Source organism: Protopterus annectens, chromosome 2.part2 (assembly GCF_019279795.1).
Source record: "Protopterus annectens isolate FY-2018-M chromosome 2.part2, PAN1.0, whole genome shotgun sequence".
Classification (NCBI taxonomy): domain Eukaryota; kingdom Metazoa; phylum Chordata; order Ceratodontiformes; family Protopteridae; genus Protopterus; species Protopterus annectens.
The window spans coordinates 577,390,676-577,417,867 of NC_056730.1; the positions used below are offsets into that span (position 1 = coordinate 577,390,676).

The 27,192-nt window shown below is 42.4% G+C and overlaps 1 protein-coding gene across 1 annotated transcript in view; it reads right to left on the bottom strand.

The window, feature by feature from the left end:
• Nucleotides 1-27,192, bottom strand: part of DLST (dihydrolipoamide S-succinyltransferase) — a 1,212,631-nt gene that overhangs the window by 1,006,365 nt on the left and 179,074 nt on the right. Inside the window, exon 5 of the mRNA XM_044064453.1 lies at nucleotides 23,028-23,102. Within this exon, the coding sequence (XP_043920388.1) occupies nucleotides 23,028-23,102 (75 nt within the window). The remainder of the gene's footprint in view (nucleotides 1-23,027; nucleotides 23,103-27,192) is intronic.

Genomic DNA, 27,192 nt, shown 5'->3' on the forward strand with positions numbered 1-27,192 from the left:
ATGAAGGGAGCATACTGACAGCCTTCCACATTTAAAGGTGCCCTCACTTTATTATTCATTCCTGGGCTAAAAGATTTTTCCAGCTAATTCTTACAACTCTTTGTAAACGAATTCTAGCTTGGTCCTAGGACACCAACTAACTCCCCACTATAAAAGTACAATTGTGTACACTTACCCCATAAATGTAGATGTTCGAGTGTATTCACTGTTGCAGTCATTACATTTGGGTAATCTGCTGGTAGGTTGCCCTCAGTCGGCCTGAATTTCAAAGTCCTGGGTCCTGCGTCGGTTGCTGTCTTCTCTTCCATGACGTCAGGCATATAAAACATGCAGCCAATGCCATTTTCTTTAGTTTTTCTTCCCCCGATGTCAGGTGCCCCCAAAAAGGTAGCAATATTATATATATATATATATATGGTTCTACCTGACTTCGTCGACAGCGCAGAAGACCGACATCGGAAAACGAGCTCCAGAAGATCGTATATATATATATATATATATATATATATATATATATATATATATATATATACATATATATATATATATATATATATAATACATGCATCAATATAAACTTTACCTTCATCTACAAGCAAATACACCACATAGGTTGTAGAAGATAGAGAAGGAAAGAAACTGTAGAATGAAAGGGGGATGGCGGGAGGGTAACCTGGACTGCAACAGTGAATACACTCGAACATCTACATTTATGGTAAGTGTACACAATTGTACTATGTTCTTCGTGTTTCACTGTTGCAGTCATTACATTTCGGTAGAATCCCAAAGCTATGGTTGGGCGGCTAGAGCTAAACAGCATTAGGTGCGGCTATAAGGCCCTGCAGCACTGCAGTGGCAAAGCCTGCTCTGGACTTAAGAGTAGAGAGGCAAATGGTAATGCTTTGTAAAGGTGTAACAGAACTCCAAGTAACAGCCTCTAGAATGTCTTTGGTTGGTACCCCTCTGAGAAAGGCTGCCGAAGTAGCTGCAGCTCTGGTGGAGTGAGAACTAACGCCCTTGGGCACAGGTTTATCATGGTGTGAGTAGCAGAAACGGATGCAGTGCCTTATCCACTTTGAAACGGTCTGCTTTGAGATAGCCTTTCCTTCTGATCCTGCAGCATATGACACTAGTAATTGCTCGGTTTTTCTTAGAGTTTTTGTCCTGTTCAAGTAGAATCTTAGCTGTCTGTGTACGTCCAAGGAATGCAGAATTCTCTCCCCTTTGTTCTACGGATTTGGATAAAAAGTTGGCAGATGGATTGTTTGGTTAAGAGCCACAATGGAAACCACCTTAGGCATAAAAGTAGGATTTGTCCTCAGAGACACCCTGTCTGGGTAAAATATGATAAAAGGCACTATAGCCATGAGGGCCTGTAGCTCTGAAACCCTTCTTGCTGAAATAATTGCTAGTAGCAGGGCTGTCTTCCATGATAAGAACTTTATATCAGCCGTAGCAGCTGATTCAAATGGAGGCTGGGTGAGCTTTTCCAACACATAATTGAGGTCTCATGCAGGTAAAGGTGATCTTCTATGAGGCCTTAGGTTTTTGGCTCCTCTAAGATACTGTTTTAATAAAGCATGAGAAAGATTGGTGGCTCTGTATTGTAATGAGCTGAAATGGCAGAGGCATGGATTTTGATTGATGAGAAAGATAGGCCTTTGTCAAGCATCTCAGTTAAGTATTGTAATATCTGAGGAATATGTGGATCTGCTTACATTGTGATTACATGATTAGCCATGCTGCCAGGTTCAGAGTCTGTAGTTGATTGTGCGGCATCTGATTGTTTTGCTGGGACAGTAGTTGTGGTCTTTGAGGCAAGGTTCAAGCTGGGTATTGAGACAAGCTCCTTAGGATTGGGTACCAGTATTGGCGGGGCCAGTCCGGAGCAATTAATATCATCTTTGGCTTCTCTTGTCTGACTTTTAGGAGGACCGTGGGTAGAAGCAGAGGAGGAAAGGCGTAAACTGACAGGTTTTTCCAACTGAATGACAGGGCATCCACTTTCATAGTTCAGTACTAAGCTAACTGCCCTTGCGAGCCATTTTAAGCCTAGCCAATTATCCTTTGTGAGACTCAAACCCTGCATCTTGTGTTTGTAAGGCAAACACCTTAGCCATTATCCATCTATTGAAAAAAACTATTACATCTTTGTTATATTTAATGTGATTGGCAAAAGGTTCAATGCTTAAAGTAAATAACAAAGGGAATAAAGGACACCCTTGTTTTGTGCCTTTAAAATTTTAAATGACTTTGAAATGCAAGAATCTAGCTTAACAAAGGCATATGAATATAAAGCTTAGCAATTAACTCACTCAATTCCAAAGAGAAGTTATATTCCTCAAGAATCTTAAACAAGTAATTCCAATTTACAATATCAAAAGCTTTATCTATATCTAAACTTACCACTGGAAGTTATTTCTTATTCTTATTTGCAAACTCTATTAATGTGTTTAATCTAATTATATTATCTTAAACTCTCCTATTCAGGATAAATCCTGTCTGATCATGATTTATAATTCCTGCCAGAATACTATTCAGTCTGTTTCCCAGAATAGACAAACATTTTAGAATCACAAGTAAGTAACAAAATCAGATGACATGAATGCTTGTCTGTGATAAGTACTTGTGCAGAATCTTTTCAGTTGATAATTTTGAGGAGAGGCAAATAGATCTATGTCTGGGCTTCCCCATTTCTCTGTTATGCTGAATACTTGTGGATTTAGTTTCCACTCGTGAGGATCCATACGGTTTCTGCTTAAATCGTCTGCCAGAGTGCTCTGTTTTCCTGGCAGGAATTGAGCTTGAATATTTATCTGGAAGGTCAAAGCTGTGTCCCACAGTGCCATGGCTAATCTACAAAGGGGGTATGAGTGTGTGCCCCCCTTGTTTGTTTATATACCACAATGACTGTGGTGTTGTCCGTCTTTCAGTAGTTGTCCTGGATGAAGTAAGTCCTTGAATGCCGTTAGAGCATTTTGAACGGCTAGCATCTCTTTCTGGTTGATATGTAGATGCATTTGGTTTGGTGCCCATATGCCCTGAATGCATCTTCCTGCCATGTGGGCCCCCCCAGGCATAATCTGATGCGTCTGTTGTTAAGGTCTGGCTGGCAGGGGGTAGAGTGAAGGGCAGTCCCATGTTTTGGTGACAGGCCTTTGTCCACCATAGAAACTCCTGTTGCATGCAGGGGATGAGAGGAATCATTGTTTCCACACTGTGTGAATGCTGACTCCATAAACTTTTTAGGTACCATTGAAGTTTTCCCATATGCTGTCTTGCATATGGAATTAGTAGAATGCAGGATGCCCTGAAGCCCAGAGCCTGCAGAATTTGTCTTGCAGACGACTGGGTTTTTGTTGCCATCAGTTTGAAGTAAGTAGTCAGTTGCCTTTGTTTGTCTGGCATGAGGTAAGCCGTCTGGGCAATTGTATGCAAGCTTGCACCCAGGAATGTTATCTTTTGAGAGGGTACCAGTTGTGATTTTTTTCATTTATTGTGTACCCTAGGCATGCTAGAAGCCTTTTCACAAACGCCAGGTGTCGTAAAAGAGTGTCCTTGTTCTCTGCTTGAATGAGACAGTCGTCCAAGTAAGGATATATTTGAATACTTCTTTGTCTGCAAAATGTAATTACTGGTCCCAGGCACTTTGTAAAGACCCTGGGTGCAGTAGATAAGCCAAAGGGCAGTGCAGAGAATTGGTAATGCAGTAAGCCAGCCTTGAACCTGAGGTATCTTCTGCACGACTGTCTTAATGGGACATGCAGGTATGCCTCTTTAAAGTCTAAAGTCACCAGCCAAGCATTCTTGCCCAGCATGGGCAGAAGCTGTTGCAAGGTGAGCATTTTGAATTTTGGAACGTTCAGGTATGTGTTCAAAATCGATAAATCCAGTATTGGCCGCCAGGCCTCGTCCTTTCTGGGTACCAAGAACAGTCGAGTAAAAACCTTGTCCTTTTTCCTGTTCTGGTACCATCTGAATGGCCACCATATCCATGAGGGACGTTACCTGTTTCTGTGCCTCTACCCATTGGTTTTTTGGCAGGTCTGGCCAACCATCTGTCATTGGCAGTGTGTGGAAATGGAATCTGTATCCCTGTGATACGATGTTCAGTACCCACTTGTCCTGGGTTATTAACTGCCAATTTTAAGCAAAAAGTGCTAATTTTCCCCCTATGGGTGCTGCCAAAAGATAAGTGCTTGGTGTAAGCAGAGGGAAGTCATTGGGATTGCTTTCTGTAGGTTTGCGCTTTATCTCCTCCAGATTTGGAGATGGATGCGCCCCATTGCTTTGACCTGTTTGAGTCTTGAGCCTGGTACCTGGAACCCTTGGGACATCTGGATTTGCCCCTTTGAGCTCTGTCTGACACAGGAAAGGACCAATTTTTTGTAGGCCAGTGTCTACTGAATCTAGGTGGCTGCATTTGTAAGAAATCTAACAGTTTGCATAGACTTAGCTTTGTCTTCCATTTTCTTTAAAACCTCTTCTGCCTTAATTCCAAACAGAGAATCATGCTGTAAAGGTGCATCTAGTAATTTAGCTTTAACATGATCAGGCAAATTTTGTTCCTTTAACCAGGCATGCCTCCTAATCACAGATCCAGTAACTGCGGCCCTGCAAGAGGCCTCTAAAGAACCAAAACCACATTGCAAAGTATGCTTTCCAACTTGTTCAGCTGCATGCAATAATTCCTGCAATTCCTTATTTTCTGCACATTCTGAAATCAACATTTTCTGTTTCAGCAATCCCATAACATGTTGTTGGTACTTAAGCATATGAAATTGACAGTTTAAGGCCCTGACTGCCAAGGTTGCAGATGTATAAACCTTTTTTCCTCATCTGTCCAGCGTCCTGGAATCTCTGTCGGAGGGGGTTGGGTTTTTGGCTGTTGAGGCCTTAACTCCCTTAGGACCCTGTGAAATAGTTTCAAAATCAGCAGCAGGGTTTCTAAATAAAAATTTATGAGAGTCACGGACCCTGTAATACCTGTCAGGCTTACTGGGAGCCAGAGGTAAAGAGTCAGGGGTCAGGCTTGACTCCGAAAAAACATCATCCACAATGTCTAACACAGGGGGAATGGCTAAAGAATTGTGCTGAGGGAGGAGGAGGAAATCCCTGAGTCTCTTTTTTGATTCTGAGAAGTCTTGTCTCTCCCACTGAAAATGCTCCCTCAAAGTATGCAAGGTTTCTCCAAATGAATAATCCTCAGGAGGAGATGCAAATGGAATAGACTCCTCAGCATCAGAATCCTCATAGGGAGGTAAAAATAATTCCTGATCAGAACAGGAATCAGAAGAAATAGAAACCTGATCTGAAGATTCATAGTCAGTGTCTTGCCTAGGCCTCTTATCTGGAGGGGGATGGGTACCCCTGATCAAGGTAATAAGGTCTTCAGCCATTTTGATCATCTGTTTTTTAGGCATAGAGGCCTGTGCACGTGGCTCAGGCATCATTGTTTTTTAGTTTTAGAAGGTGTCTTTGCCTTTGGCTTTGCAGCTTTCTTCGGTTTGATGTAAAAATGATGAGGTCTGAATAAACCCTCAAAAGCCGGTGCCTGCTCAGCTGCTCCGGACCCATCTGAGGGAGATACATCCATTGGTCCAATACCTTGAGTATCTTGCGGCATGCCTGACTCCACATGGGTGTCGGTAGAGGCCTGCGACTCGAAGGAAGCGGGTATCAGGGGCTGCAAAAGAGCCTCACTGAGTACCGGCGAACCGGCGACTGGCTTAGGAGAAGCTTCTTCGTCAGTTTTGGATCTCGACTGCCTTTCTCTGTCCTTTTCTTTGCGTTTTTTATGTACTCCGGTAGTCGGATTGCTATCCGACGACATCTCTGGGTAGTTAAATCTGTTTCGAAAATACTTAGATGCAAAAATATACTGACGCTTAATAGTGCGTTGGTTAAATCTAGCACAAAACCGACAGCCAGGCACGTTGTGGTCAGGGCCTAGGCAAGGAATACAGTATAAATGGAAATCCTTATGAGGTATTTGCTTCCCACAAGTAATACAATTATTAACTTTTTCTGACATCGGTAAAAAGCAAGAAAAAGTTTCCCGAACGAGGCACTTAGCTTTATTGAAGACTTCGGTTATGAAACTTAAACGCAAATATTTCAGTAGTCGGCAGACCAGCACTTGCAAAATGCTTCTGCTTCGGGCACCGCGCAAGAAATACTAAAGAAAATTGTGTCGGCTGCATGTTTTATACCACTGACGACCTGACGTCATAGAAGAGAAGACAGCAACCGATGCAGGACCCAAGACTTTGGAATTCAGGCCGACTGAGGGCAACCTACCAGCAGATTACCCAAATGTAATGACTGCAACAGTGAAACATGAAGAACATCAATATGTTCCCATTTCTGGATACCTACCTCCTTGACACATACAGCATCAATACCCTCAATTACATTCATTTAGATAACGTGTGAACTATTTACCTTACCAACTTTTTTATCCAATTCCCTACACTATAATATTGGGAAATAGAAACAATCCCTTCTTTTACTAGGAACTTCATTACAAACGTCCTCCACTAACCTCCCAGAGTAACCTCTCATGGTAAACACACATTTCAGTTGATACCCTCACTGACAAATGTTCTTTGTTTAGACACCATCCTGGCTAGTCAAATTACATTGCCCTTCATGAGGGCTTTCTTTTTATGTAAGGAACGGCAACTATTAAAATTTTATAGTGAATTTGATTTTGTGGATTTACAAAAAGATTAAACACAAAGTTCTTGCTCCCAGTGTCCTTTTTGATTTCTACATTAAGGTAACAACCTGTCAAATAAAGACTTGTGGGTAAAATGAAAAAAGTTGTAAAATTAATATAATTCAAAATTTCAATTAATTTTTAATTTAAGTCATTCCACAAAATAAACATATCACCCAAGAATGCTGGATATAAACTCCACCAATCCTTATAATCTACATTAAATACTAAGCTCTTTCCCCATTGGACCAAAACAATGTTTGCAGAAATTGGGGAACAAGCCATTCCCATGGCAACTCCTGTTACATGGTGAAAGTACACAACTACAGAAAAAAGTTATTCTTAAGCATCATTTCCATTAAATCCATCTAAAAACTAATTTCAGGATTTGACATCTAAGTAAAAGCTACTAAAAATGTATTAAACCAACAAAGTCCCTCCTTATGTGAGCTTACTGTAAAAAGGTCTTTTACATCTATTATAACAAAAAAGCAAGAGGTCATTTTATATATTTTTTTTTTATTTGTAACCTTAGGAAATTCCACAAATCCCTTAACAGATATGTGAAACCTTCACAAACATTTTTATGTTTGAAATCAAAAAATTTAGCAGTTGGAAGCGTCTTTAGGCCTCCAGCATCCACAATAGGTTTAACTGGTGAATCAGCCAAATGTTATGCATCTTTGGAATACCAAAGATGGTTGGTGTAAAATGTTTATCAACCTTCATGAATTTGTACTCAGAATCATAATCTTTGTCGTTTGGTTGTCATATCAAATAACGTACAATCTATGTTATGCTTAGTTATGCTCAATTCGTGCTTGAATACTTACACAATATGAATTTGTGTATAATTAGTTTGACTCGTAACAAACCACCCCTACCGTTCAACGCATCAGACTTCATAACTCTGATATTCTTAGCACAGTTTATAGATTCATAGGTAGGTACTAGGCTATCTGCCCGAAGCCATTTATAAGCCTAGCCAGAATGTGTTGGCTTTTGCCCCCCCCCCCCCTTAGATTAGTTCCCTGTGCCTCTGTCCAGCAGAACCACTGAAGTGATCCCCGGGGTAAACTTTTTGTTTCCCATCCACTCGTCAAGGTTTCTCTTGAAGAGCATTAGCGAGGAGCTCTGCCTAATGTAGACTGGAATCTTGTTCCAAAGCATGGGAAGTCTCTGGGATAGAAATCTATCCCTCCAGCACGTCCTATTTATTGTTGTAGTGAGGTTTAGATCCCTAGAGCATGTGGCTCAAGGGGATAAAGCTTTTCTTTAAGTGGAGCATGTCCATCATTTCTGGGTTGGACATGGCCTGGTATGTCAGGCAGAGATCACCTCTGAGTAGGCGGTATGCAACAGAGTACAGCTGGAGTTTCTTCAGTCGAGCTGCATAGGGCATCTGTTTGAGGTCAGTGATCTTCTTGGTGAGGTACTTCTGTGGTCTTTCCAGCTGTTGCAGGTGTCTTATAAGATACATCCCAAATGGGGCGTTGTACTCTATGATGGGTCTGATGAGCGATGAGTAGAGGGGCACAATGACCTTTTTTGATCTGGATGTGAAACATTTTGTGATAAGGTGGGCCACGTAAAAGGATTTTCTAACCACTTTGGCAATGTGATTATCAAAGGAGAGATTACTATCTACTTGGGACCCCAGATCCCTTATTACGTCTTCCGTATTTAGGGGACTACCACCTATGTGGTAGTCTGTGGGTATTTTGTTTTTTCCAAAGGGGATGACTATGCACTTTTTGGCATTTAGCTTGAGGCCATGATTTTGACACCAGGTATCCGTCTCAGTGAGACCCTTTTGGAGGATGTCTGTGTCAGCCGGAGAGTTAATTATAGCCCCTAGTCGTCTGTGAACTTGGTCAGCCATAGTCCTCCTGTGCTTGCCTGTACCTCTGAGAAGTATATGTCGAACAGGAGGACTGAACCCAGAGGAATGCCATTTGTAACCGGTTTAGAGTCAGACCTAGCTCCTGCAACTCTTACCATGTGGGTTCTTCCTGTGAGCCAGTTGGCAACCCATCTTGTGGTGTAGGGGTTTATGTTCAGGCTGGTGAGCTTGTCTATAATACCAGAATGGGGAATGGTGTCGAAGGCCTTTGCAAGGTCTAGGTAGGCTGTGTGGACCACCTTCCCCTCGTCTATAGCCTTGGTAACGGTCTCAAAGAAGTCCACCAGGTTTAGGAGGCATGATCTGCCCTTAAAGCTGAACTGGGTAGGGTCCAGTGTTTGGAGGTTCCCAATGTCTCCGTTAATGAGTTCCATGATGATGTGCTCCATAGCCTTGTAGACCAAGCTAGTCAGGCTTATAGGGCGATAGTTCCCAGGGTCTGTTGTGGCTCCACCTTTGTGGAGCGGAATAACCGTTGCAGTGCGCCACTCTATGGGTACATAACCTGTGGAGAGGCTGAGTTTGAACAGTGTGTTTAGGTGAGGGGTTAGTTCATCTTTGAGCTCGTGTAGGACGCAGCCTGGGACACCATCCGGTCCCACTGACGCTGTGTTTTTGGCTTTGGAAAGGGCTGTTTTAACTGGAGTGTCTGCGATTTCAGGGGCTCTACATTCTTCTGGTATGGTTATGGGCCCTTCTGAGGTTGAGAGGGGGGTGAAGTTTGCGCTGAACCTGTCTGCCAGGATGTTGGCAATATTGGTCGGTTCAGTGTATTTTGTACCATTCTGCACTATGCACTAACTCCGAGCAGATCGAGCATTGCCACTTAGATTCTTGACATAGCTAAAGAATGCCTTGTGGTTATCTTTGGAGACCTTAGCAATTTTTCTTTCAAAACTCACCTTGGATGATTTTATGAGGGATCGTAGTTTCCTGCCGATACTGATCAGGGATGTCTTCCCTTCTTGGGATTTTAATGTTTTCTGTATTAGTTTCCTCCTCCGATTGTATAGCTTGTTTATGGCACGAGTCGACCAGACTGGTTTTCTTTTCTTGGAGGAGTGAGTCTTTGTTTTGCTTGGGATAGCATGATCCATGCATTCTTGTAGGTGCCCGTAGAATGCATTAGTAAAGGATTCTGCAGCTTGGACAATGTTATCCTTTAGCATGGGGGCTCTGAAACTTTCCACCTCGCTCTTAAGTAAAGAGAAGTTTGCTTTTGAAAAGTTTTTCAAGGTGGTTTCCTTTTCAGGGGGTGGGGGCAGAATGTGGATATCCAATTGATTTGTTTATGGTCAGACCTAACCAGCGAGGGGTTCACCTCAGGTGTGGAGCACTGGTCACCCATGTTGGTGATGACCAGGTCCAATATGTTGTCACCTCTGGTGGGAGTGTTGACCAGTTGATCCAGGGCATTTGAGTTTATAAATTCTAGGAAATGTTGGGCAAGGGAGTTGGTACTTGAGCAGCTCTTCCAGTTAATGTCTGGGTAACTGAAATCACCCAATATTAGGGTGTTTGGTAGGACCTTTAATTCCCAGTGTTTACAGAAATGTGGAATGGGGGGTCCTGAGACATGGTGGGTGATCTGTAGCAGCTACAATTTGAATTGCAGTTTTGCCCGTTGTTCGTTGCACATGGATGATCTCTGAAGCATTGTGCTGTTTTGCCCGTTGTTCATTGCAAGTGGATGATCTCTGAAGCATCATGCTTATGCTTAGGGCAAATCAAATTTCTACTCACTAAAGTTAAACCAGTTCTGCCTACTCTCTTTAGACAGAGGATTTCAGCCTAAAAGTTTTCAGATCAAGGGGATGCAAGGTGCCTCACCTACATCTGCAACAAGGGCCTAGGCAAAAAAATGTCCTCTGAATCCCTGACATCCCTCTCCTTGGTCATTTATCCTAACTTTTTTTTTTTGGGGGGGGGGGGGCAACCTGGGAACCGGTAAATGCCAAAGCTTGTGACAGGTCTCCACCTACTATGTTCTTTTCTAGATTCCACATGCAACTGAAAGGACTCGGACCCACGCTTAATTATTTTTGAGCTGAGCCTCACACAATACTGACAAGCAAATCCATGCTGAGGCTCAGACAAAAATGGAAATAAGAATTAAAATCTTTGTGAGGAATCTGCTTCCCCCAAGATGCACAATTTATCTTATTGAACATTAAAGAAATAAAAGTCTCCAATGGTGGGGTATTTAAAAGAGGCACCTAGGACTCTGTGTTATCAGTCCACTGGCTAGCTTGAATTAGCAAAGTAAGGCAGTGTTGAGCACCAAACTACATGGTAAGAAAGTACTGAAGATGGCACCAGCTGACATCCATTTTGTAAGCAGACATCTGAATGCCAGTCCACATGGAGTTCCACTGGCTGGGGGAAGCTGAAAAGCTTCTCGTACCTGGTCCAGCCACAGGCTTCTGCATGGCAGAAGACCCAAGAATCAGTACGGCAACACTGACTACAATGAACATCTATAGTTAAATCAACTAACACTTGTTTTGGTCAATTTACTCTGTTTGCTGTTTACTCCTGGGCCGAATCTGAAGACGGTCCATTTGGATCAGCGTTCTATAACAGTTAACTAATGAAAACAATAAAATAAGGGGAGTAGCAGAAATATCAAACAAAAGAAAACCCATGAAACATCCATCAAAAACTGGAGCCTTGACATCTTTACATAACTCTTCTAACTTCATTTAACAGGGCCTTCAAATGACAACTCCTAACATCACTGCTCCAGATGTAGCATTGACTGAATCATAACAGCATTTTTAAACCTGTGGCCTTCATTTTCAGCTTATAATTAAAACATCTCACTCTCTTCCTTAGAGTCAGAGAAGCTATTTAAATAGTCTGAATCTATGACACTAGTGAATTTTAAGAAAACATACAAGTCATACAGTCATTGGGTTAAAGCTATGATACTTGGAAGTATATACCAATTTCTTAACTTGTCCAACAAACAAAAATTTGCTTACCATAAGGATGGATATGTGTTGTCTGATTCTGCCCCTCCTCAACAGATGGGGTCTTCAGATCCAACCTCTGATCTGACTTCTGTCACTTTAAGACTTCAGTATCCACAGCTCAGGCTCCTCCACCTTACCCATTATCCCCTCCTTGTCCCTAAGATTTACCTCAGACTGAATTTGTCTGCAACCCCATGACAGAAAAATAGTAAAAGAACATAGTACCCACCCTCCAGGATACAAAAGATCTGAGACAGGACACTGTTCTGGAGCTGAAAGAGTGTAATACATTGGTCAAAGGGCAGGGCCTACTATCATACCAGAAGCACACGAAAGAATCTTACATGAAATGGAAGTAGGACAGAGGGAAGGAAGATGGCAAAGGACAGAATCAGACAACACAGACTTATTGTTATGGTAAGTACTTAACTTTCATATCTGATATTGTCTGTTCCGTCTGGTCATCACCAGCTACTTGGCTCTCACGATGGTCGGCTTATAATAGGAAATGAAGGTGTGAATGTCAGACCAGGTGGCAGCAGCACAAATGTGGTCCTGGAAAAGTAGGCTTAAGAGGGCGAGACAAATTTAGCAGGGAGAGCCCTGACAGGTCCGGGTAGTGTCAAGTCATTTTCCTTATACACAGTCAGTTAACCATCTAGCTAAAAGATTTTGAAACATCTTGACCCAACTTGGTTTTGGCAAAGGAGACAAAAAGCTGGTCTGTCCTCCTGAACGTTTTGATATGATGGAGAATGAAATGTCCAACAAATGAAGTACACGTTGTTTATTCAAAAATAAAAATTGGAAAGAAAGGCAGTGGACTGATGCCCTGGTTAATAAAGGCCTCTACATCTACTTTAGGCATGAAAGGTGCATTAGTCTGGAGACATACCCTATCCTTGTGGAAGATAACGTACTGAGCTTTGCATGACAGAGTTTGAAGTTCCGACACACTCAGAGCCGAAATAATATCAAATAGAGTGTTTTCCAAGTCAAAAATGTAATGTCCACTCGGCCACAGCAGGTTCAAAGGGTGGCTGGGTTAAACCTTGGAGTAAAATGGTCACATCCCAAGGAGGGATAGGAACCTCAAGACACTGGACGGGTTAAACCTTGGAGTAAAATGGTCACATCCCAAGGAGGGATAGGAACCTCAAGACACTGGACCCACCACTTTATGAGAATCCTGCAAATGCTTGTCAAACGAAACCAGAAACTTATGGTTTAGTATCTGATGACCACTGAAGTGAAAATGTTCACCAAAGAACTCTCACAAAATCTCTCACCAAGGGAAAGTACAGTTGTGTACCTACCATAAATGTAGATCTTCGAGTGTATTCACTGTTGCAGTCAGTCATTACAATTGGGTTATCCTGCCGGCAGGCTACCCGCAGTCGGCCTGAGTTCCAAAGTCTAGGTCCGGCGTCGGTTGCTGTTGCCTCCTCCCTGACATCAGTGCGCCAGGGGTAAAAAAGATGCAGCCGATGCCATTTTCTTCAGTTTTTCTTGCCCCAGATGTCAGCTGCCCCTAAAATGGTAGGCTAAATTATGCCAATAAGCATGCATACACAAAAAACAACTTTTCCTTCATCTACAAGCAAATACACCCCATAGGTTGTATAGAATAGAGAATTACAGATAAGTCCCAGCAAAGGAAAAGGGGGATGGTGGGAGGGTAACCTGGACTGCAACAGTGAACACTCTAACATCTACATTTATGGTAGGTACACAACTGTACTATGTTCATCGTGTTTCACTGATGCAGTCATTACAAGTGGGTTGAATCCCAAAGCTAAGGTTGGGCGGCTGGGTCTAAATAGGATTAGGAGTGGCTATGAGGCCCTGCAGGACTGCAGTGGCAAAGCCTGCTCTGGATTTAGAGTAAAGAGGTAAGTGACAGTGCTTGGTAAAAGTGTTCACTGAACTCCAAGTTGCAGCCTCCAAAATTTCCTTGGTTAGTACTCCTCTGAGAAAGGCTGCTGATGTGGCTGCTGCCCTGGTAGAATGTGGCCTAATATTCTTAGGCACTGACTTGCCATGCTATGCATAGCAGAAACAAATGCAGTGTCCTATCCATTTTGAAATAGTCTGCTGTGAAATAGCCTTTCCTTGTGATCCTGCAGCATATGCTACAAATAGTTGCTCAGTTTTTCTGAAAGCTTTTGTTTTGTCCAATTAGAAATGTAACTGCCTGTGTATGTCCAAAGAGTACATAAGTCTCGCCCCTTTACTCTGGGGATCTGGATAAAATGCTGGCAAATGAATAGTTTGGTTAAGAGCCACACTGGATACTACCTTTGGCATAGATGTTGGGTTTGTCCTTAGAGAAACCCTGTCTGGATGAAAAATGATAAAATTTTCCACTGCCATTAATGCCTGTAATTCTGAGACTCTTCTTGCTGAAGTTACTGCTAGGAGCAGAGCAGTTTTCCATGACAAGAATTTTATATCAGCTGTATTTGCTGGCTCAAAAGGAGGCAGTGTGAGCTTTTCCAAGACAAAGTTGAGGTCCCATGTAGGTATCAGTGCTCTCCTTGGGGGTCTTATGTTTTTTGCCCCTCTGAGGTACTGTCTTAGCAGTGGATGTGAGAAAATAGGAGGTTCCGTATTGTAATGAGCTGAAATGGCAGAGGCATGGATCTTAATTGATGAGAAGGATAAGCCTTTGTCCAGCATCTCAGTTAGGTATTCTAAAATCTGAGGAATATTTGGAACAAGTGGTTCAAGTCCTTGTGCCTGGTTCCAAGCACAGAATCTCTTCCATTTTTCTGCATAAGATTTCCTGGTGCTGGGCCTCCTGGCTTCCAAAATGACATCCATAACAGGTTTAGAGAGAGGTGTGTTCTGAGTGGCTACATTATTTGCCATGCAGCTAGATTTAAGGTTCTGAGTTGGCTGTGCAGGATCTGATTGTTTTGCTGAGTCAGAAGATGAGGAATTTGTGGTAAAGTCCAGGAAGGGCCTTGAGACAAGCTCTTTAAGATTGGGTACCAGTGCTGGCGTGGCCAGTCTGGGGCAATCAGAATCATTTTTGGCTTCTCTTGTCTGACTTTTAGGAGTACCTTGGGTAGGAGAGGCAGTGGTGGAAAGGCATAAACTGTTAGGGTTTTCCAGCTGAATGATAGAGCATCCACTTTCCATGATAAGTCCTTGTGCAGAATCTCTGTAGCTGGCAGTTGTGAGGGGAGGCAAAGAGATCTATGTATGGGCATCCCCATTTCCTTGTTATCATGCTGAAGACTTGTGGATCTAGTTTCCACTCGTGAGGGTCCATGAGGTTTCTGCTTAGTTCGTCTGCCAGAGTATTTTTCTTTCCTGGCAGGAATTGTGCCTGCAGATGTACTTGATAGGTCAGTGCTGTGGTACACAAAGTCATGGCTTGCCTGCAGAGGGGGTAGGAGTGTGTGCTCCCCTTGCTTGTTTATGTACCACATAACTGTAGTATTGTCTGTCTTTAGCAATAGTTGTCCTAGATGTAGCAGATCCTTGAAGGCTGTCAGTGCATTCTGTACAGCTAGCATCTCTTTTTGATTGATATGAAGATGCATTTGGTTTGCGGGCTACATGCCCTGAATACATTTTCCTGCCATGTGTGCCCCCCAGGCATAACCCGATGCATCTGTTGTTAGTGTCTGCCTGGCTGTGGGTAAAGTGAAAGGCTGTCCCTTGTTGTGGCGACAGGCCAGTGCCCACCATCGAAACTCCTGTTGCAGGCAAGGAATAAGAGTTGTTATTGTTTCCAGGCTGTGGCAATGTTGAATCCAAACACTTTTTAGATACCATTGTAGCTTCCCCATATTCAGTCTTGCATATGGAATTAGCAGAATGCAGGATGCCATGAAGCCCAAAACCTGCAGAATTTTTCTTGCGGGTAGCTGGGTCTTTGTTGCCATCATTTGGAAGTAATGAGTCAGTTGCCTTTGCTTGTCTGGCGTGAGATAAGCTATCTGGGCAGTTGTATTTAAGCTTGCACCCAGGAATATTATCTCTTGAGAGGGCACTAGTTTTGATTTCTTTTCATTTACTGTGTACCCTAGGCAAATTAGTAATCTTTTTACAAACGTCACATGCTTTAGTAGAATGTCCTTGCTCTCTGTTTGAATAAGGCAGTCGTCCAAGTAGGGATATAGTTGAATTCCTTTTTGTCTGCAAAATGCAATTACTGGTGCCAGACATTTTGTGAAGACCCTGTGTGCAGTAGATAAGCCAAAGGGCAGTGCAGAGGATTGGTAATGCATTGAGCCAGCTATGAATCTGAGTTATCTTCTGCAAGATTGTCTTTCTGAGTTATCTTCTGCAAGATTGTCTTACTGGGACATGCAGGTATGCCTCTGAGGTCCAAAGTAACTAGCCAAGCCTTCTTGCCTAGCATGGGTAGAAGTTGCTGCAGTGTCAACATTCAGAATTTTGGAACGTCCAGGAAAGTATTTAGAATAGACAGGTACAGTACTGGTCTCTATGCTTTGTCCTTTCTGGGTACCAAGAAAAGTCTTAAGTAAAATCCTTGCCCCTGCTCTTGCTGTGGTACTTTTTGAATAGCTCTCATGTCCATGAGAGCAGTAATTTGTTTTTGTGCCTCTGCCCATTGATTGTGTGGCAGGTCTGGCATACCTTTTGACCTTGGTAGGGTGTGAAAGTGGAACCTGTAACCCTGAGAAACAATATTCAGAACCCATTTGTCCTGGGTGATCATGTGCCAGATTTGTGAGAAAAGTGCTAGTTTTCCCCCTAAGGGAGCTGCCAAAAGGTAAGTGCTTTGGTATTTGTAGAGGAAAGTCATTGGGACCGTTTCCTATAAGGTTGTGATTTGTCTTCTCTGCCTTTGGGGGCTGAAGCACCCCATTGTTTAGGTCTGTATGAGCCTTGGGGCTGAGATCTGCCTCTTGGGCGTCTGTATCTGCCTCTTTGTGGCCTGTCTGACACTGGAAAGGACCAATTCTTAGGCCAGTTCCTGCTAAATCTAGGTGGCTGAACTTGTAAGAAATCCTTTACTGTCTGCATTGATTTTGCTTTATCCTCCATTTTCTTTAACATCTCTTCTGCCTTAACACCAAACAAAGTATCATTCTGTAATGGAGCAGCCAATAATTTTGTTTTAACATGATCAGGTAAACTCTTTTCTTTTAACCAAGCATGCCTTCGAATGACAGAACCTGTAACTGCAGCTCTGCAAGAAGCCTCTAATGAATCAAAACCACATTGCAAAGTATGCTTTCCCACTTGTTCAGCTGCATGCAATAAATCCTGCATTTCCTTGTTCTCAGGACATTCAGGGCTTATAAGCATTTTCTGTTTTAGCAAAGACATTAGGTATCGTTGATATTTAACATGTGAAACTGGCAGTTTAAAGCCCTTACAGCTAAAATAGTAGAGGTGTAAACTTTCTTCCCCCACCTGTCCAGTGCTCTAGAATCCCTATCAGAGGGAACAGGTTTTTTTTACAGTGGAAGCCTTGACCCCTTTGGGACCCTGAGAAATAGTTTCAGGATCAGCAGCAGGGTTTTTATAAATAAATTTATGAGAATCTAGAACCCTGTAGTACCTATTCTGGCTTAACTGGTGCAGGGGGTAAAGAATCAGGAGTCAAACTGGACACAGAAAAAACATCATCAACAATATCTAGTACAGGGGGGATAGCAAAAGAGGCCTGTGCTGAGGCAATAAAAGAAAGTCTCTGAGCCTTTTTTTGGATTCTAAATAATCCTGGTTCTCCCAATGGAAATGCTCCTTCATGGTGTGCAGGGTTTCCCCAAAAGAGTAGTCCTCAGGAGGAGAGGCTGAAGGGATAGATTCTTCAGCATCAGTGTCCTCATAGGGAGGAAGAGAATATCCCTGTTCTGAAGAGGAATCAGAAGAAATAGAAACCTGGTCAGAGGAGTCATAGTCAGTCTTGCCTAGGCCTTTTATCAGGAGGGGGATGGGAACTCCTGATCAAAGTAATTAGGTCCTCGGCCATTTTGAGCATCTGTTTCTTTGGCATGGATGACTGTCCAGGAGAATGCTGTACTTGTTTCTTTGTCTTTAAAAGTGTTTTAGACTTTGCCTTAGCTGCTGAAGTGGTCTTGATAGTAAGCTGTGTAGGTCTGAAAACACCCTCAGAAGCCGATGCCTGCTCAGCGGCTCCGGACCCATCTGAGGGAATTGTTTCCGTAGGCCCAATACCTTGAGTTTCCAGAGGCCTAGCTGTCTCCACGTGGGAGTCGGAGGTGGCCTGTGGCTCTGAGGCAGCGGGTGTCAGGGGCTGCGAAAGCACCTCACTGAAAACCGGCGACTGGCCTAGAAGAGGCTTTGTCATCGGTTTTGGACCTCGGATGCCTTTCTTTTTCTTTGTCCTTGCGCTTTTTATGAACTCCAGTCGTCAGTTATTCGGATGGCATTATATAGTTAAACCTTCAGCCAAAGTAATGCAAAGCAAAATCGAACAGACGATTAACAGTGGGTTGGTTGAATCTAGCACAAAACCGACAACTACCAACGTCGTGGTTAGGGCCTAGGCAAGGAATACAATAAGAAAAGTTTCATTGAAGAACTCATCAACTTAAATGTAAACCCATACATTACAAGATGGGTTGCAAACTGGCTGAGTGACAGAACCCACAGGGTCAGAGTTGCTGGCGCCATGTCAGACTCAAAGCCTGTCACAAGTGGTGTCCCACAGGGCTCAGTCCTGGGCCTACTCTTGTTTGGCATCTACTTTTCTGAAGTACAAGCAAACACAGGAGGGTTATGGCTGACAAAGTTTGCAGATGACTGCAAACTGGGCGCCGTAGTTGAAAACACATCCGACACAGATATCCTTCAGAAGGGTCTCACAGAAACGGATAACTGGTGCCAGAGCCATGGCCTAAAGTTAAATGCCAAGAAATGCATAGTCATACCCTTCGGGAAAAATAAGGTTACCCTAGCTACCATATAGGTGGCAATCCCCTGAACACAGAAGAAGTTATTAGGGACCTGGGAACCCAGGTTGACAGTAGCCTTTCATTCGACACTCATATTGCTAAAGTAGTTAGGAAGACCTTCTACATTGCCCACCTTATCATGAAGGGATTCACATCTAGATCAAGGGAAGTCATAGTCTCCTATACTCATCACTCATCAGACCAATGATCGAGTACAATGCCCCATTCGTAATGTATCTGACCCGACACTTGCAGCAGCTGGAGAGGCCACAAAAGTTCCTCACCAAAAGGATAAAGGGTCTCAAAAATCTGTCTTATGCTGCCCGACTGAAAGAACTCCAGTTATATTCAGTTGCTTACCGCTTGCTCAGAGGTGACCTATGCCTGACATACAAGGCCATGTCAAACCCAGATTTGATGAACATGCTTCATCTCAAAAAATCTAGATCCCTCAGAGCCACAAGGTTGGGAGACTTAAACCTCGACACGGTTATTAATAGGACGTGCTGGAGGGATAGATTCATCACCCAAAGACTCCCTATGCTGTGGAACAAAATCCCGGTTTATGTGAGGCAGAGCACCTCGCTGGCCTTGTTCAAGAGGAATCTTGACCAATGGATGGGAGATCGCAGATACACCCCAGGGGTTACCTCAGTGTCACTGCTCGACAGAGGCACAGCAAAATAATGGGCATAGTTTCTCCAAACTAAAGGGGTGGCGTAAGCCACAAAACTATGGGCTAGGCTTATAAATGCCCTCGGGCAGATAGCCTAGTATGAACCTATGAACCTACAGAATGAAAATCCTTATGAGGTATTTGCTTCCCACAAGAAATACAATTGTTAACTTTTACTGACATCGGTCTGGAGCAAGAAAAAGTTTCCCCAACGGGGTACTTAGCTTTATTGAAGACTTCGGATCTGAAATTCAATTTCGAAAATCTCAGGAGTCGGCCGACCGGCACTTGCGAACTGCTTCTGCTTTGGGCACCATGCGGCAAGAAAGACTGAAGAAAATGGCATCGGCTGCATCTTGTATACCCCTGGCGCACTGACGTCAGGGAAGAGGTGACAGCAACCGACGCCAGACCAGGACTTTGGAATTCAGGCCGACTGCGGGTAGCCTGCCAGCAGAATAACCCAAGTGTAATGACTGCAACAGTGAAACACGATGATCATCCATCAGATATGCTACTGCTGATCTACCCTTCGATGATCCATGATGATGCAGAGCATAGTAAGGAATATTCGCATTCGTTGTCATCAAAGTCATCAAAATTCTTTCAAAGCTTTTATCGTCCAAACTTGTAAGGCTGAAGAAATAATTATTAACTGCATAACTACCAACTTTAGGCACAAGAAAGACATGAGCACAGTTCTAGTCTTCTAGTACTACCCCACACTGTAATGCATTCAGATAAAGAAACAGTTAATCACACGATCCCTAATACTATATATGAACACCACGTTTAAGTTATCATGCCTGAAGCAGTTTCTTTTTTTTTTTAATTCTGAATGAATGACCTTGTTAATTTCTCAGTAATTTAAGGACATTACATGCACATACCAGCGGTTATATTTTCTTTTACCTTTCCAACAAGAGACATTTGATAGCCGAGAAAGGAAATCTGTAAACCTCCCAGCAATTTCTTGTGGGTCAGATATACTGTCACCACCTTCCCAAATTTTAAATCCCAACAGAAAATGCCTTATGATGCCTCTGAACATACCTAAAAATAATTTTATTATTTCTTACTCTAGTTAGAAGACTCAGTTCATATTCCTTTTAGCTGCCTTCCTTTACAGTTGTGTCTAGTGTGAACGAACTCTTTACACTTTTTCATATTATGAAATTTTATTCCACCTTCTTCATCTTCCTTCTTGTCCTCATGGTGACCACAGATTCCTGTTCCAGTTATATGTTCTTAACTGGAACACCTTTTCCAATTAATTGGTTCATTCCCCTATACAAATGTTTCACATTTCTTGTACATTCAGATCTATAAATTCCTCTTTCCAGTTCGAAATATCTAATTTCTTAGTAACAGAATCATAATTATCCTCATGAAAAACTTCCCTTTGTAGGATAATTCATACTATGTAGTCCGCCAATTTACATTTGATCACATGGTCAGAATTCTCGAACAGATTCTTGTCCTCCATATCAAAAATCCTTACTCCTAGTGAAGTGAAAATCACATCTAAATTATTATTCCTAGTAATGTTTTGGACATGCTGGGAAACAGCTGAAGAAACAATATGTTCCAAGCTATTTGTACCAGACATACATCTCCACTTACTATCTGACAAGTTTAAATTCCCTCCCAAAATAGAATCCTTGCACTTTCATTCCTCTATCTGTTTTCTTTGTTTCACTTACAGATGTACTAGTGGGTATATAAATATTTTGCCAATAATTTGCTCTGAAACCATCTCAAATTCAGAGCTACTGCTTCCATAACCAACACCCACATCTTCTATCACATATACAGGATTTCTTGCACCGTTTCTCTCCCTTCTAACATTATGAAATGCACAATAACCAGGAACTTCAAGACGTTTGTCATTAAACAAAGTTTCAGAAATAACTTCTATACCCACATTTAGTTGCTACAGTTCACAGATACTATCTGAACTTCTTGCATTTAAAACTATAAAAACAAGGTAACTTATTACACTTGTGAAATGTTTAACAAGTAAGACGTTACTAATTGCATTTCTAAGGAATCTTAAACCTTAATTTGTGACTCAGCTCTGTATTAGCTTGGTTAGACGGTCACCATCAGCTGCAAAGTTAACTTCTCTTGTTGCACCTCGTACTTCCAAAAGTACAGATGAACAGTTTTGGTTTCAAACATTAACCTTCTTATTCAACTATTCAGATTTTGAAATCATACCAAATTTAAAAGCAAGATACATTTCATTACACAGTGAGTTTCATAATGATCAGTAAGTTAACTTCCTTCCTGATCTTCTCCGGACGAGTCCTGTTTATATCTTTATTGCCCAGACACATAATTGTACACCACTTTGCTTACTTTTTCAATAACTACAGACCTCCCATTTTCTAACATCCAGTATTTTAGTTCCACAAAGATCTTATTAATTCTTGGTATGTAATATTTAAAAATCCCAAACACAAAATCTATTATCAAGATTTAAAGTAAAGGAACTTTTGCTTGGAAATTGGTCACTATTGCCTAAATCAGGAATCTGTTCAGCTGCTACCCCATTTTATGGGCCTTATGCCACTGACAAGTGCTAAACACAACTATCTTCCCAATCTGAAATGCAGTTGCACTAACTTATCTGCCCTAACCTGTTCACCTGTAGAGTCAGGATTTAAATCAATTAAGTCATCATCTTTTCTCGCTTTTTATTTTTAGAATACAAGTTACTACTTTCCAAGTCTGACAGGATCAATCTGAGAAAATATTCATATTCCTCATTGTCTCTACGGTCTTTTCTTACTGACCTTTCTTCGACCATGACCATATCAGGTTCCTGCAGTTTTGTTTCATTTGTGATGTCATTCATTGCTTTTTATTTCCAACACCTCAGTCCAATTCCCTTCTCAGCAAAATTTGATTGCAGTCTAACAACCTCGTACCACTTACATGCTGTCAATTCAAATTCAGCCCTTTACTCCTTCTGTCCTTATCTGAAAATATTTTAGAAAGCTGCACCTATGCAAAATTACCCTTTCGATCGGCTCCGTTGCACAAAACTTATCAATCCAATCCATTACCAGCTTAGCTTTAAAAGTAACACTCAAATGAACTACCCCTAGTCTCACTTGTCATACAAAGATGGGGTTTATATTATAAGCACAAAAAGTCCTTTTCAGCGAATATGGAAACACTAACACACATTGCATGAACCGCGGAAACACCGAATGTCCTAAACCGCGAAAGTCAAAATCTCAAATCGTCATATTTGGCCAACCCCACCACCCACTACATACTACCTACCCAAACAAAATAAATAAACCACATACATACACTAAACAAAACCCTACTTCTAACCCTACACTAAACCTTGCATACATTACTAACTATGCACTTACCTTAACCCGCACCCTAACCCTAAGGTCCGTAACTATCGCACACTTACCTTAAGGAGCTATACCGCAGAAGGGCCAACTATGACTATTCGACATTTTGAATTTCGCGCTTCAGGACAATCGGTGTTTTTGCGGTTCGCTGAATAAGTGTCGACGTTTCTGTATTCGCGCAAGTGGACCTTCATGGTTCTAATAAGGAACCCAAAGATGTGCAAGTAACTTTATAAAGAGAAGAAGGAACGTTAACTTCTCAAAGTACAAGGAAAAGTAAAATGATTTACCAGCTCGTTGTAAACAAGCAGTATTCAATGATTTCCATCTAGTCCCTTACTAAACACACACACCCACCAAAAGACTAAAGAATAAACATGATTAAAAATACAAATACAAAATGTTTTAAACCAAAGCATTTCCCATATTATGTACTATAAAAAAGAAAAAATTAGGCACTGCCTACATACCTTTCTCCCACCTGACATCCCCCTCCGTGACGGATTCTGGAAAGGCTGGAGTGTTGACTGTAACAACTTCATTATCTAGAAGAAGAGAATAAGACCAAGGTGAAACGCGGTACAAACACCAACAAGCAGAACGTGTGCGACAAACGAACACAATGTCACTTAACATTTCATCTGCAGCCTCACTGGTCATTTGTTTACCAACGTACAGTACTGATCAAAATGGACCAATTTCAGTCTCAGCTCTGGATATATTCAAACATACAAGACAAATGCAACAAAAGGGATTTTAGTAAAGTACAAAATAGTCCAATCAGCACTAGAGAAGGCACTGCAGTATACACAATAACAGACAGCGCATCTAATACACACAGTGGGAGAAGTATAGCAATGTAAACATATACAAAACTTAATACAAACATGATTCTAACCAACAAAACAAAGGAAGCACATCCAACACTACGCTAATGGTTTGCATCAAGAGAAAGTGCAGTTGTATAAAAAGTTACCATAACAGTCGATGTCCTTCTCTTCACTGTTGCAGTAGGACATAGTACATTTGTGTAAAATCTTACCATAACAGTAGATGTCCTTCTCTTCACTGCAGCAGTTGGACATAGTACAGTTAACAGTAGATGTCCTTCTCTTCACTGTTGCAGTAGGACATAGTACAGTTGTGTAAAGTCTTACCGTAACAGTAGATGTCCTCCTCTTCACTGTTGCAGTAGGACATAGTACAGGTGTGCAAAACCTTACCATAACAGTCGATGTCCTCCTCTTCACTGCAGCAGTAGGACATAGTACAGTTGTGTAAAATCTTACCATAACAGTCGATGTCCTCCTCTTCACTGTTGCAGTAGGACATAGTACAGGTGTGTAAAACCTTACCAAAACAGTCGATGTCCTCCTCTTCACTGTTGCAGTAGGACATAGTACAGTTGTGTAAAATCTTACCATAACAGTCGATGTCCTCCTCTTCACTGTTGCAGTAGGACATAGTACAGTTGTGTAAAATCTTACCATAACAGTCGATGTCCTCCTCTTCACTGCAGCAGTAGGACATAGTACAGTTGTGTAAAACCTTACCATAACAGTCGATGTCCTCCTCTTCACTGTTGCAGTAGGACATAGTACAGGTGTGTAAAACCTTACCATAACAGTCGATGTCCTCCTCTTCACTGTTGCAGTAGGACATAGTACAGTTGTGTAAAATCTTACCATAACAGTAGATGTCCTTCTCTTCACTGCTACAGTCTTCTTTACATTAGGGATACCCTGCCAAAGGCGGACCAAAGTCCAGCCAGCCGCACATTACACACGTTCCTTGCAAAGCATAGGGCACAAAGGGTGCATTCGGATGTATTATCCTCAAAAATGAGAACGCAAGGAGGAATGCCAATCCAAGAAAAGTACAGTTTTGTACCTACCATAAATGTAGATGTTCGAGTGCTAATACAGCTGCAGTCATAACAGATGGGTTCTCCTGCCGTCAGGCAGGTCCTCGGTCGGCCGAATTCCAAAGTCTAGGTTCGGCGTCGGTTGTCGTCGCTTCTTCCCTGACGTCAATGTGACAGAGGTATAAAAGAACCAGCCGACGCCATTTTCTTCAGTTTTTCTTGCCCCAGATGTCAGGTGCCCCCAGAAGGAAGGCAATACATAAATTTGTGTAATAAAGCAATGCCATATAATCAAAATACAGTAGTTGCAAGCAAATACACCATAAATGAATACCCCAATCAGGTTGTATGAGGAGGTGTTAGCCAAAAGGCCTGTCCCAAGAGGGGAAGGAGGGAGGGAAACCTGGACTGCAGCTGTATTAGCACTCGAACATCTACATTTATGGTAGGTACAAAACTGTACTATGTTCATCATGCATACAACTGCAGTCATAACAGATGGGTAGAATCCCAAAGCTAAGAAAGGGGTGGTAGGCACTAGGTGGAACTAGGAGGAGCCAGGATGCCCTGCAAGACTGCAGTGGCAAAGCCTGCTCTAGTTTTGGAGTACAATGGTAGGTGGTAGTGCTTGGAGAAGGTATGCACAGAACTCCAAGTGGCTGCTTCCAAAATATCTTTGTTAGGAACTCCTCTAAGGAAAGCTGCAGAGGTAGCTGTGGCCCTTGTGGAGTGAGATCTGATGTCTGCAGGTACAGTTTTACCATGAAAAGAGTAACAAAAGCGTATGCAGTGGGCTATCCATTTTGAAATTGTCTGTTTGGAAATTGGCTTCCCTTGAGCTCCTATAGCATAGGACACAAAGAGCTGTTCTGATTTTCTGAAAGGCTTTGTTCTGTCCAAATAATAACGCAGCTGTCTGTGGATGTCCAAGGAATGTAGTAGTCTCTCCCCTTTGTTTTGAGGATTAGGGTAAAAGGTAGGTAAGTGTATAGCCTGATTCAAAGCTACCCTGGATACCACCTTTAGCATAAAGGACGGGTTGGTTCGTAAGGAAACTCTGTCCTGATGGAAGATGATAAAAGGCTGCACAGCCATGAGGGCTTCTAGTTCCGATACCCTACGAGCTGATGTGATAGCCAGAAGGAAAGCTGTTTTCCAGGACAAATATTGCAAATCTGTTAAGGCAGCTGGCTCAAAAGCAGGCAAGGTCAGCTTTTCTAGAATGAAATTGAGGTCCCAAGCAGGTATTGGTTGTTTCCTTGGGGGTTTTATATTCTTAGCCCCTCTGAGGAACTGTCTTAAGAGGGGGTGAGAGAATAAAGGTGGAGCAGTGTTGTATTCTGCAGAAATGGCTGAGGCATGGATTTTGATGGAGGAGAATGAAAGTCCACTGCTTAGCAGCTCAGCTAGATACTGTAATATTTGAGGTAAATTCAGTTTTCCAGGATTCTGGCCCTTTTTCTCATTCCAGGCACAAAACTGTTTCCATTTTGCAGAGTAAGCTTTTCTAGTAGACGGCCTTCTGGCCTCCAAAATGACATCCTGCACCTCCTTGGAGAGTAGGGTCTGTTGTGATGTTAAGGAATCTTCCATGCGGCCAGATTGAGTGTTTTCAGCTGACTGTGAAGAGTTTTGAAGCTGTGCTGAGTCAGAAGAAGAGGCATTAGAGGTAGGGTCCATGAAGGGGAATGCGTCAGGCTCCTCAGGAGTGGGTACCAGTGCTGTCTTGGCCGGTCTGGAGCAATGAGAATCATCTTTGGTCTGTCTGCTCTGGTTTTTAATAGAACTTAGGGCAGCAGAGGAAGAGGTGGAAAGGCATAAACTGTCATAGTTGTCCAACTGAAAGAGAGAGCGTCCACTCTCCAGGCCTTTGGATGAAAAGTCCTTGAGCAGAATTTTGTCAATTGGTGATTTTTGTGGGAGGCAAAGAGATCTATGTCTGGCCTTCCCCATGCTTGAATTACCTCTGTAAAAACTTGAGGATGCAACTTCCATTCGTGTGGATCTGTCATATTTCTGCTTAGGTTGTCTGCCAGCGTGTTTTCCTTGCCTGGCAAGTACTGTGCTTGAAGTTCGATTTGTAATTCCAGAGCCATGTTCCAAAGTGACATGGCCAGCCTGCATAGGGGGTATGAATGGGTTCCTCCCTGTTTGTTTATGTACCACATTACTGTGGTGTTGTCTGTCCTTATCAATAGTTGACCTGGATGCAGAAGGTCTTTGAAAGCTATAATAGCATTTATTATTGCTAGCATTTCCTTTTGATTGATGTGAAGGTGCTTTTCTTTTTGGGACCATTTGCCCTGAATGCACCAATCTGTCATGTGCGCCCAGGCGTAGTCCGAGGCATCTGTTGTGATGACTTGATTTGCTTGAGGCTTGCAGAATGGGAGACCTGTGTTTGTTTGGCATGCTTGAGCCCACCACAGAAATTCCTTTTGAAGACATGGAATTAGTGGTATTATTGTTTCCAAACTGTGGCTGTGTTGAGACCATAGGTTTTTCAGGTACCATTGAAGTTTCCTCATATGCAGCTTTGCACATGGGATTAGTAGGATGCAAGATGCCATGAATCCCAGAGCCTGCAGGATTTTCCTTGCAGTCAGCCTGGTGAAGTTTGCTAGTGTTCTGAAGTATTGAGTTAGTTGCCCCTGCTTCTCTGGCATGAGGTAGGCCATCTGGGTGTGTGTGTCCAAGTTGGCACCCAGGAAAATTATTTTCTGAGAGGGTATTAGCCTTGATTTCTTTTTGTTGACTGTGTATCCCAGAGA